Here is a 13,123-nt window from a genome sequence, read left to right as displayed (position 1 = left end):
CTGACAGTATTTAAACCACCATACAGAATGTATATCCAGTATCTTCACCACTCTGACGCCTAGCTCAGTTCTGGTATTTCATTGTAGCATTTATAAGGAGCACCTTCTTTCTGTGTAATAGTTTTCCTGAAACTAATTTGTGGTGTTTTGAAATAGACATCATATGACAAGGCCCTTGATATACTGTATAACATATGATGCCTATAATTAAATATAGTTATTTATGTAGTCTACAGAATCTCTGAAGCTGTACATCACCTTCAATTCTAAGTTGCTAACGATTCTTCCTCATTATGGGATCTACAGAATGTGGTTATATCTCTAAATACTTACTGAACAGACATCCGCATCTTTATGAAAGAGTGAAGATTTTCCAGTAGATCTCTGGAGCTGTGGTAGTGGCCAAGCTGAAAATAAGGATTTAGGTTTATTAGATCCACTATTGACAAAAGGAAGTTGCATCTTGGCAGTCAGTGGAGCAGGAGAGAAAAGGGGAAAGGTGGCTGGAGCCGTAGTAAGGAGAAAACACTGCTGTTAAATGTTACCTCTGCCACGAACTTCGAAGTAGTTTGAAGAGTATAGATGTAGATGTGGATGAAAGGCAGTTATTACCACAATACGGGCAATGTTGAAACAAATGTTTGTTTACCAAATTTTTTGAAGCTCTCGGATGTTACTAAGAAAGGCATAAACTAAAAAGTAACCTGGTTGTAGTAGTTTATGTTAAAATTCTAAAAGCAAAACCCATTCTTCATTTCGCTCACAGCTCAAGGACCTATATTATTTTTATTTGATGGGTTGTCACTTGTATATTAGCAACATTCATTATGATGCCATTCAAGGTTCAATCTCTTTTTTTTTTCTTTCTGTGTTAGTAACATTTCTTCAGTTCTTTATTTGTAGGGCCTTATTCAGGATTGTGATTGGAATGTCATTATGTTTTCCTTCATCATCATACGTGTTATTCCAACAACCTTCAGGAGTGTGTCCACGGCAATGTTATTTCATCTTTCAACATTTTGTTTACAAACCATACAGGCAATGTCAAGGTGGTACGTTGACCAAATTATGCTGTGACTATTTATTCTCTGAGATGCCAATGTGAATACACAATAAGACATGAATAACATGCATCAAAATTCATCTAAGATCCATGAACACTCAAACTAGACTGCAAATCTATAGTAATGACACATCAAATGGTTTGCCATTAAAATTATCAGGCAGTACAAACTACGAACAAAAATTCCTAAGCAAATGTATGGATCAATAAGAGGATTTGTAGCTAGAAAAGGCAGGAAGCTATAGAATTCTTCATCAATAAGGTGCATAGTGTACAGGAAGTCCAACATATTGCAGAAGAATAATTCATTGAACATCAGCAGCACACCAGCCGTTATCAGCCAGACTGATGCCTTTGTAAAGATATCAGAATTGGTCACACTGCAATACTGGATCTGAGGAAGCAACATTATTCTGATATGTACCCCAGCTAACTGAATTTCCCTCACTCCTTATTTAATAGGAACTACTCAGAGGTTCTGATTGAAATGACATAAACACTCTGCCTCTGGAATAACTGCTTCTAGGTCAGCTCTACTTGCTCCTTGTACTGTCCACACCATCAGTCATAACAACAGATACTCAACAATCTCAGATTTCATGGTGAAAGAAGCACTTACTACCAGACAATCTTATAACTGGGATGAGAGTTTCAATTTAGACACCACTTGGAATCCAGTCATATTTTTTGTATGCTCTCATAGGCATTTTAGATTTGGTTTTGCATTGCCTGACAATCTGAATGATGAACTATATGATGCATAAGCATTTATGGTTTTGCATCCTTCACCTCATGTTTCCATGTTTTAAATGAAATTTAGTGCACATTCTGTGACTTCTTTGTTAAATCACACTGGTATCTCAGTGAATAAACAAATAGAGCAATATCCTTGGAAGTCAATCAGTAATTGCTATGCAATGTAGCAAAATCACCTGAAGATGAAATAATAATGTTCCAGACACCACCCTGAGAAATTGATGGAACAATACATCTGCTGGGAAAGCTACAGAAACAAAACATACTTCTTTAATTTTATTGTAACCATTTGTAAGCAGAATGGTAATCATTTTTTAATACTAATGTGTATGTTAACAATTGTGAAGCCTTCACACAGGTCACATATTGATAACAAACCAACTTTATTGTATTCATAAATTTAGTGACTCTTGAAGTGAGCAATTTAATGTCATGATGAAAAGTGTAGTCAGCTCCTGAGCCAGCCTTCAACATTTTAGCAACTATTTAACAAAGTATTAAATAAATATATGCCAATAGTTATGAAAGCTTAAAAACATGTACAGTATGAAGTTCTACATTTCTTCACTCTACAGAAATTTATTTTTCTTTGATATTCTACACAACTGTTGTTTTTATTAGTAACTTATGTGACTGCTTATCAACAACTTACAACTTTCTCATTCCTCACACACCTCCATCAGTACCTGTTTGGAATACAGTTTTAATGTGTCACTAGTATAACTACATTGGTACTTTTATTACAAAATACATTATTAATCTTTATCTTGTTTGCTTCAAGGCTTTTTTAAGCCACTTTTGCTAGAGATTGAAAAATACAAAGCCTGACATCTATTACTATGCTTGTTTACAGGGTACTAAATCAACCTATATACACGTATTGTGCCATAGTTGGGCAAGTTATTAACATTATTTCTAGATTTTTCGAATTATAGTTACAAATTTCACTGTTTGTTAGTTTCCAGATATGATAGTAACAGGTCTATAGTAGTTTTTGCAATGAACTGAATGTGAAGCTGTAGCGACAACAATAAATCAAGTCATTGTTGACTTACCTGTTCCAAAAGCCACTGAGAAATGCGAGCATGGTCCTTTTCTTTTTCAAATCGATGATCTGCTAGAATCATAGCTCCCCAGTCACCAATATGCCTTATACATCTTCCTAGAGCCTGATTGAGTGCCCTGAAATATTACAAATGACAAAAATATTAACAATAACTAATCTATAGAAATCCACAAGTACACAATGAGGGCAAAAATGAAATTGAGTAAGAGGTGGAGGGGAGGGAGGAAGGGAGTGTGGGAGGGGGAGAGGTGTGGAGAAAGAGAGGACAATATTGCAGGAATATAGAAATATACTCTGATTAGCCACAGCATTATGACTACTGCTGACCAGAGACTGAATGCTACCTGGTGGTATTCCAGGCATACGACACGGTAAAGAGAGTATATAAGTGGGTCAGAGATTAATGTAATGAGGTATCATTCTAGCAGTGATATGGACTGCATATGGGGAAATCCTATTATGTAAGTGACTTTGATAAATAGCAGATCGTTATGGCTTGATGCCTGGGAATGAACATTTTCGAAATGGTGAAGCCGGGTAGGTGTTCATTCTGTGTTGTTGTGAGTGTATATGGAAAATAGCTGAAGGACGGTGAAACCATTAAGTATGCAAATGTCCAAGCCTCATCACAGAACGTGAAGACTGGAAGCTTGCCCACTCTATAAAGCAGGGCAGGTGGGATCTGCAGCATATCTTAAAGAGTACAATTACAAGTAGGCACAAGTGTTTGGGCTCACACCATTCAGAGTACATTGTTGATCATGGGGTTCCACAGCACCCATTTGTGTTCCCATGTTGACCCAACATCTGGTAAATGGCTGCTCAAAACATGCACTGCATCATGGACACAGGGCAATGGGAGCAGTATTATGCTATGGTGGACATTTATTTGGGCTTCCATGTGATCTGTGGTAGTAACTGAGGGTGCCATGACAGGTGTGGACTATATGAACATTACTGTGCACCACCAGCATCTCTTCCCAGATTGGGATGACATCATCCAGCAGGATAACTGCCCATCTCACAAGGCCAGAATCATGCTACAGTAATTTGAGGAGCATAATAGTGAACTCATATTGATGTACTGGAGACCAAATTAATCTGGTCTGAAACTGATGGCACATTTCTGGGACGCTACTGGATACCGGCTCTGTACTCACAAACCACTGGCCCATAATTTATAATTTACAGGAACTGTGTGTTGGCATCTGATGTCATATACCTCCAGAAACCTACAAAGGACTTGTTGAATCCAAACCACGCAGAATCACTGATGCATTGCACTGAAAAGGTAAACCAACACCCAATTAAGCAAGTTGTCATGATATTTTCACTCATTGGTGTATATTTGTGATGGTAATTCACCTAAAGAGTGTTTCACATGAGTCCAGTGAAGTAATTAGAATAATAAATGGTTTATCATGAGCCACATACATGTTTAAAGAAATATTTGATATTTAACTTAGGAATTTTTTTCTTGATGCTTCTTTAATCATTTCTTCTTTCTGCATTTATTAGACATCTGCCTGTTACGGCCTACTGGTTGAAATTATGGTGATCACATTTTTGCAATAGCTGTGGTATTGCCCACAAAGAAATCTTGCCTTCAGGCAGGACAGTAAAAAGAAAATATATCAGAAAGTGTTAAAATGCATTCAAGCTTGAATTCAATGAATCTGTCTAGACCTCTTCACATTCATGATATCTTTGTACTACACAACAATGCCTTGACTCAATCAGCAGTAGTGAGCCACTGCTTCCTCACTGGAAAGCAAGTCTCAACATTACAACTTCTTCACCAAATATGACACCTCTGAAATATTTCTCCTTTTAGGATTCAAAATCACTTTAATTGAGTAGACCCATGAGGCTTGACTGATAACTGCAAAAAAATTCTGAAACAATTATAAGGATATGACAAGACTGTGTTACACTATGGCCTCTTTCATTTGGCAGTTGAAAACTCACGGCTCGGTTACTAGAAAGTATCACCAAGGGCTGACGCAAGAAGCCTCTGAGAAGGGAAGTTAGCTGGGCATTTTCGCACAAGAAGCTACAAGTCCGACACAGCAAGAATTGCAGCCTGGGCCTCTTTGTGGAACAAGTTATCACATGTCTAACTTTGACAACTGCTGTCAGGAATTTAACACACTGACTGCAGAAACAGAATGTAGCAATGCCAAGCTAGATCACCACACGTCCAAGCCCGTTTATGGACTACTTCCTTGTTCAAAGTGATGAGGAGTGATGGCTTGGCAAAACAGTGGGGGTCAAACCACCATAAATACAGCCAATTTCAGCTATTTAGTGTCGATCGTCACCTGCAGCCAGCTACGAGAGGTACTCTCCTACAGTTGTAGTGCTTAAATGGACCATCTAGCTGCTACTACTAGACATCGCCTCTATTGGCTGTGGGACTACTAGCTGCACCACTTAGTCCTAATGCCACTGGGAGTTGAACTGATGCCTCCAATCTGGGAGACCAAAATGCTGATTGACTTCTACCAAATTCAGGGGACCTATCGGGGGGTGGGGGTCTTCCATGGTTCACACCTGGAGCCTGACCAGCTGCTGAGCAGCCACCTGCCTTATGTGGGCACACTATACTACTGCCAACTTTCCCCTGCAGGTCCAGATCAATGATGAAGCAGTCCTTTTTTCAACACTGCACACTCAAGTGCTTTCCGCACTGAGTCACACATCTGTACCAGCAAATCTGACCAGATTCAGCCATTGCAACCTGTAGTGGGGTATCTGACCTTACCCTCAATCCTGACACACTACTACTACCAGAACTCACACTGAATGACATCATTGAGTGAATAGACAACTAAAACTTACTTGCAGCTGGTTTTGAATTTGTTGCTGCCTCAGTTTGGGAGCTTATGGATCAGACTGTGTGTTCATATAAAAAAATGAGTCAAAGAGGAAATGACATTAAATGCTGTACCAGTCTGTGACATGCAATGTAAGGTGTAATGTTTTGAGAATTCTGACCTCTTGTGTCAGCAGACTCTGAGACCATCCCAAAATCTCAATGTGGAAACAATTAAGTAATCAAATAGTTATACATGCCTTCATTGTGCAAAGAAATGAAGGTATAAAAATGAAGTAAGGGTTTTAGTTTGTTTTGTATTTTGTTGTTTTCAAATACGAGTCTTCTTTGTTCCCTTATAAACAAATCTACTTCAGGATACTCAAAATAAATATATTGTCATATTTAATATAAATCATGTTTAGTAAACCTGTATGCTTGTGTAGTGTACCACTGTCGTCCATTCTGCAGTTGTGGGTGCAGGTTATTGTACTTCTGCTTCAATGTGACTTGTGGGTCCTTCACACTGGGGTATGGAATACCAACCTAAAATTAGTAACAAAGTATAAAAAATCTTAATATAATTAAAGTTAACACTATGAAAAAATAAATTTGGACAGACGCTTTTTGTGTGTTGCTACTTTACAATTTTGTCTCCAATTTCTCAAAAATGTGATAACCAGGAAAGCTACAAAAAGGAAATTATCACTTTTGGGAACATCACAGTGGTTAATACATGTAGTTTCAACTGGTAGAACATGGAATGGACTGTCATACATTTGCCACAAATTCTTTAATGTATGAAACAGTATTTGAGATACAAGAATAGTACCTGCTTACTAGTTGGTAAAATCAGAAAATAACTAAAAGAATAACAGTAGCTAACATTTTGTTGAATTTAAAGCTTTCTGAGGCTGAGTCTTCATTGCTAGCAGAGATCGGGATAGAATAAAGGTAAATAAAAGAGAAAAAAGTGGTTTATCAAAGTTAGAAGGAACAATGTGTCTTTTGAGTTGTCCCAATACTGAAATCAAATACTGATGAAGTTTAACTAAGGAATATCTCACATCTCATACAAGTGTTTGTGCTTTTCAGGTGGGAAAACACTTTTTCATTAGAATCAAATTGCCGCTACCTACTGATTATTTGTTCTGTCACTATGTTCTATGAGGTACATTATGGTTTGTCACAAATGTTGCATGGACACAGAACTAAAATTATATTTTGACATTGCGATAAATGTCAGGAATCCACAATTATGAGGCTCTGGTATTATCAAGTATTTTTCTAATTATGTAAATGGAACATTATTCACAACACACTGTTCTTGATTGCATTGGAATATCTTGGATAGCACACATAACACTGAACTGCTCAATTTAAGAAAACTCTCTCTGTAGGAGTTTCAGTATGTTGAAAGTACAATCCTCCTTTGCCACTTGTTAAGTATTTTATAAATTCTGAGTGGGATTATGAATTTGGGACAAACTCATCCTTATCATCATCAGCTTGGTACTGTCTCACAAAAAAGTGTGCATGTTTAGTACACAAAATGGAAACATCTGGGTAATTAGTATGGCATAAGATAGTGGATTGGAAATTTTAAATTCAGGAGATCAAAACAATGTTGTCATAAAATCTGCCCTGATGAAATATTTACAGTTCAAAATAAATTGCTAATGATGTATGATTAAGTTTTCTCTTAGGAAATGGATGGTTTTTAGAAGAGGGCATGTTCAGTAGCTTAGAACATTGATAATAAGAGAGTTGAAATTCTTTCTTAAATAAAATGAAACACACAAAAGTGGGATGACCATAAATTCAAGATGCTTTAGAAGTGGTATTTACAATCAATAATGAATTCTTTTGAGTGATAAGAATCACGGAAACTTGCAATATTTTGGCAATTGGATTTAAGGATTTCCTGCAACACTAGTGGCTGGAGGTTTATCAGGTCAGAGAATGTAAGGACATATGTTCTTCAGCAGGACAGTGACTAGTAAATAAATGCAGCTTTTACATTAATCAATGAACTGCTGATTGCTTTACTTGTTCACAATCTTGTTTTCTCAGTTCTATCCTTTATTTTGTCATATAAAAAAGTATCTACATTTTTGCCTCTTTCTGGTGCTACTAGTTCGTTTTACGGCATTCTCCCACGTTTTGTTTTTTTAACATATTCTGGCCAGATTCATCTTAATTTCTCTACAAATAACTTTTTATATTTAGTTTCAGTTTTGCATATTTTCTCTTCTGCATACGTAGCCATATGACAAGAGCATATCACCAAGCTGACACTTTTCACACCATAGCACCACACTGAGTTCTGACTTATAGTTGCTTGGATGGAGCAACAATATTTGAACTCGACTATCGAAATTGAGCATGGATGGTGTGGTTTTCCATATTATGAAAAGGAAAGTTGCCACTCACCATACAGCGGAGATGCTGAGTTGCCTGAAGCAACACTGCGAGCAGCAGCACCAGTGCATGATGGGAGTGGCGACTGGGTAGGGGTAAGGAGGAGGCTGCGGCAGGGAGGGGGAGGGATAGTAGGGTAAGGGTGTGTTTCTCTGTTTCTGTTTAAAAGTTTTGTGTAAGTGTCTTTTAATTGTGCCTGTCTGAAACTTAACATGTCTTCTTTATGGTAAGTAGCAATATATCTTCTCCTACATTGTTGGTACTGTAATACAAGATTAGAAGGAAAGTAGTATTAAGGTCTATTTTGAGATTACCATAAACTGAATTCCTAATGCCCCAAAATGTGACAACAAATGAGAAGCCAGAATGTCTAGTATTAAGATTAAGAACAAACAAAATTACTCACCACAACTACGGCACGAGCTCTACCATCAGCAAAGTCAAATCCCTCTGATATCTTACCACGCATAACGGCCATCATCAGTGCACCTGCTGCTGTACATTCATAATACTCAGTTATCACTGGTTCCAATTCAGCAGAAGTTCGTGGCTCTAAGAAGACTCTTTTATACTGTGAAATTTTCTCCCAGAGGCCAGTCTGCTGCCATCTGTGAAATACAGCACAGTTCACCAGACTTTATTGTTAACTGAACGAACAAAATTAAGGTAACTTGAAGAACAGTAATAACAACACTGTAAGGTAAACTACGAGAATTTAAATGTATTGAAGAACATAAGCAAACACTAAGAAGTATCACTAACTTGTGCCAAGAAATCTAGTATCACAGAAACCTAATTCTTATTATAGTGTTTCTTTTCTGCAGTAGAAAAAGTGGAAATCTATTCAAGAATGCTTAAAAAGAATCTCAAGGACTATGAAATGCCACGGAATTGCCATGATGTTGATCTTGTGTGTCGCACACACATACACAAATGTAATAACTGTCTCTTCAATAATATTATTAACGTAACGTGAATCAAGATGGCATGAGTTATGATGCAGGAGGCTTTACACTACGTAAAAATGTTGCACAATATAATCCAAAGATTATTGACAGCAGTATCTACTACTTCCTCAGATGTTAAAACCAGAACAACTAATCAAATACATCAATCAAAGTTGGTTCTAGAAACTTTCTAAGTAGGCTTTTACCCGAATGGTGTGTGTCCATTTTCTAGAATCTGCCAATTCAATTGTTTCAGCATCTCCATGACAATCCCTCGTGGTTCAAACAAAACACTGAATAACCCCTATTAGTCTTATTTGGTTTGAGTCCCACATGCTTGCGCAATATTCTAGGATGAGTCACACAAGTGTCTTTCTTGCAATCTGCTTTGTCGACTGATTATATTTCCCTAGTATTCTACCAATGAACCCCACTGTGCCAAGAGATTTGACTATGACTGATCCTATGTGATCATTCTATTTCATATCACTACAAACGGTTACATGAAGGTATTTGTATGAGTTGACTGATTCCAACTGTGACTCACTGATATGATAGTCATATGATACTCCATTTTCTCACTTTCTGAAGAGGACAGTTTTACATTTTTGAACATGTGAGGAAGTTTGCTATAATCTCCCCCAACAAAAAATGTTTTACATGATCAATGTTGTTGGAATCCATGCTGGCTGGCAAGAAGGAAGACAATCTATTGGAGGTACCTCATTACATTTGAGGTCAGAATATATTCTAAGATTCTACAACAAATAGGTGTCCAAGTTACTAGCCAATAGCTCTGGGGACCGCTTCTGTGGCCCTTCTTGTAAATGAGTACAACCTGTGTTTTCTTCCTACCATTGGGCACAGTATTTTGCTATAGTTAAAAGAAGAGTTAAAACAGCCACAGATTTAATACAGAACCAACAGGGATTCCATCAGGCACAAATTTGATCAAAAGGGTAAGTCTAACATTCAACACTTATAAACAGATTTTTTGACACTATGATAGCGATAGACAGGTAACATGAAAAACAGAATGTAGGAAATGAAAATCTCTCCAATCAAAACTACCGAAATATACAACAGATGTATAATAACATTGTAAAGGAGACATTTATTCAATTGTGAAACCAAATTTTTTATTTTGATACGTAATGGTATCAATAGGTGACAACATGGTGGACAACACACAAGTTGTTCCATACAACTTCAGGTGAACTGTTGGAATGATATTTCGGCAGGGAGTATTCTGGCTGTCATTTAGTGAATACTGATGAAAATGCACTGATCTCTCATATTTAAGCCCCCACTGGCACAAGTGTGATGTATCCAGTTGGCAATGTGCATGTGCTGTTTGAGCGCATGCTATTCTGCTGCAAGTATGTGCACTGTGCCGCACACCCTCCATGGTGAAAGCTTGTCTCATTGATATAAAATCTAATGTCTTCATACAGTAAAATCACAGAATATGCTAGATATGCAGAGTACAACATTTTCCTATGACAGAATTGTATGCAGAACGTATCCACAAGCTGCCACAGGGTGTATACGTGGACAAGGAAAAAAAATTCCCAGATTTCTTCCGTATTTCCCGGTTCAAAATACACTTTCTCCTGGGTGGAAACATAGTTTTTCCCTGTTAATTGACAGTATATTTTCTCTCGGAACTGTATAACTTATCAATCCTTTGAATGGTTATGTTTTTATACATGGGCGTAGAATTTCCCGGCGCTTTAGAAAACGAAACACCTTTTGGAAAGATGTTTGATGTGCAGTAACATGTACGCTGCATATTTTTGTATTACGAAAGTATAAATTCGAATTCCACCAGGCACCGCATGTTACTTTCCGAAGCATTGAAATCGAGATTGCGATGCGTATTTGTAAGCCAGTCATAGATCATGTCACGTGATCTCGCCAGCCGATGACAGTGGATATTCAGAGCTTCGGACATGTGGTGTAGTCAGCCAATAGCGACATCACCGTTAAGTAGCGCGAACACACGAACAGGAAAAGTTAAAGGTTATATATAATGTTGCTACACGAAAAACAAAGCTTTCGCATATAATGTTGGTCTTTTATGCACGTATTACATTTTAAGACATATCACACAAATGTGCCAGTAAATTTAGTCGTTTATTCACACTCTGGTAGTCTGAATCTATGGATTTTGCTGGCAATCGTAACAACGCTGATCATTCTCAAACCCTATCAACCACATAATCAGACAGTGGTTGGCTTTCTTTCGTTCAGCTATACTCTGCTCAGCTCATATAGCCCCTTTTGTCTGCAGGAAAGATTATTTCTAGATGTGACGAGGATTCCACTGACAGAGACATCACGTACACTATGCACGGATTCACAAATCAACTTATGATTCATTCAGAAATCAACTTAGAATGTGTTCAACAATGTTCAAAGTCATACAAATAATCGATAGACCAACGTGCGCTGAATGCTAGGCGCTTTGAGAAACAAGTTTTATATGAATTCCCCCCCCCCCCTCCCCCCCCCCCCCAACTAGATCCAGGGCTGCTGCTGCTGTGCAATCTGGCAGCTTGAGTGCACCAGCAAAATTTTACCCCGGTAGCACCTAGCTTTTTTTTTTTAACTGCGACTGCTTACACAGCCAAAGGCCATGTTTCTGTAGCCAGAAGCGGAAGAAGATACTACTCAACTGCACATGTGCATGATCCCTCTCGTAACTGCTAAAATAAATCTAATGTTAACAGTTGTGATGTCATGCTCATCGGAGGCAATTTGTTGTTACGAAGCATTGCATAGTCTTCCTAAAGCCTTTGAAACATTTTGCTGTTGGCAGACGCTTGTATGAGCACTATGTTTTGTTGCTGTATATGGCGCATTTGCTTTGCAATTTAAGTTTTATTTTAGTTTTTTCTCTCGTTCATGTTTTATGGCTGCAGTATTATTCTGCAGTAGCAGGATACAGTAATATTCTTTGTTAGCGTATTGCTTCTTACCAGTCAAAATTACAAAAATTTAACTGAGAACCAAAACAATGAAAAATTCCCAGAATTCAAAAAAATTCCCGGGTTTTTCCCGGCTTTCTCCCAGATGAAAAAATTCCTGGGTTTTTCCCGGATCTCCCAGTTGTCCTGGGTTGTAGACACCCTGTGCCATATCAACTGATAAGAAACTCAGACAGTCATGTTTCCACTGATTCCCTGATGGTGGAGCTCCAAACGTTTGACGCATAGGCCACTGTGTGTGTTTCATTGTATTTCATCAAATGACCAATGAAAATACAGTATTTGGCAACAGCGAACTTATGGGTTGGAGAAGGTGAGTATACTGCTGATGTTCTACAATGTGAAGTTTTAAATTTCACAACAAATAAGTTGTCACACACAAATACTTATCTGACATAATGGTGGGCAGGGATTGAACACATCAATTTGGAATATACTGCTGCACTCCCATAGCCCTCTTTCAGTCTGTGTAATCTTCAAGAGTCTGCCAATTCAGTGCTTTCAGTACCTCTGTGGCACTCTTTCTTATGTGAAGTGAGCCTGTGACCATTTGTGTTGCACCTCCCCCTCCCCTTTGTGGACATTCGGTAGTCCCACGGTAGTTTTATCTGGTACCACATGCTTGCGGAGTGTTCTAGGATGGGTCACATGCTTCTATTGCATGCAATCTCCTCTGCAGGCTGATTGCACTTCCCTAGTATTCTACGACTGCTAGTTAGTGTTTTTATTCTCCGTGTTCCCAGTTTCTTCCATTATCTTTGTCGTAAGGTGGAAATCTATGGCTCTGGAAGTCAGATATTCAGTGTAAACCTGAAGCTTACAATAGCCTACAGTTTTAACAAGCAGCATAATTCCATAAACTTATAACAAACACACAGATGATTTATCCGGCTTACAAGTGAAAAAATTGGACATTACTAAGTAAAGACAGATTATGCTTAAAGTGTTGATGAGTAACAAAATATGTATGGAACAATAACATATTTTATTAAATAAATTCCACAGATTTGTGACAAATTGAATCTTCAAGAATGAATTTATTTAAAAAGGGGGTAAGCAGCAATA

General features: G+C 37.8%; 1 protein-coding gene across 2 annotated transcripts in view; it reads right to left on the bottom strand.

The window, feature by feature from the left end:
* Positions 1–13,123, bottom strand: part of LOC124712055 — a 550,487-nt gene that overhangs the window by 13,505 nt on the left and 523,859 nt on the right. For both annotated transcript variants that reach the window (XM_047242349.1, XM_047242350.1), the window contains 4 exons: positions 8,528–8,729; positions 6,131–6,246; positions 2,875–3,001; positions 334–407 (listed from right to left, as the gene is read on the bottom strand). In XM_047242349.1, the coding sequence (XP_047098305.1) occupies positions 334–407; positions 2,875–3,001; positions 6,131–6,246; positions 8,528–8,729 (519 nt within the window). The remainder of the gene's footprint in view (positions 1–333; positions 408–2,874; positions 3,002–6,130; positions 6,247–8,527; positions 8,730–13,123) is intronic.

This window comes from Schistocerca piceifrons, chromosome 8, assembly GCF_021461385.2.
Source record: "Schistocerca piceifrons isolate TAMUIC-IGC-003096 chromosome 8, iqSchPice1.1, whole genome shotgun sequence".
In the NCBI taxonomy this organism is placed as follows: domain Eukaryota; kingdom Metazoa; phylum Arthropoda; class Insecta; order Orthoptera; family Acrididae; genus Schistocerca; species Schistocerca piceifrons.
This window is presented reverse-complemented; position numbering and strand designations above follow the sequence as displayed.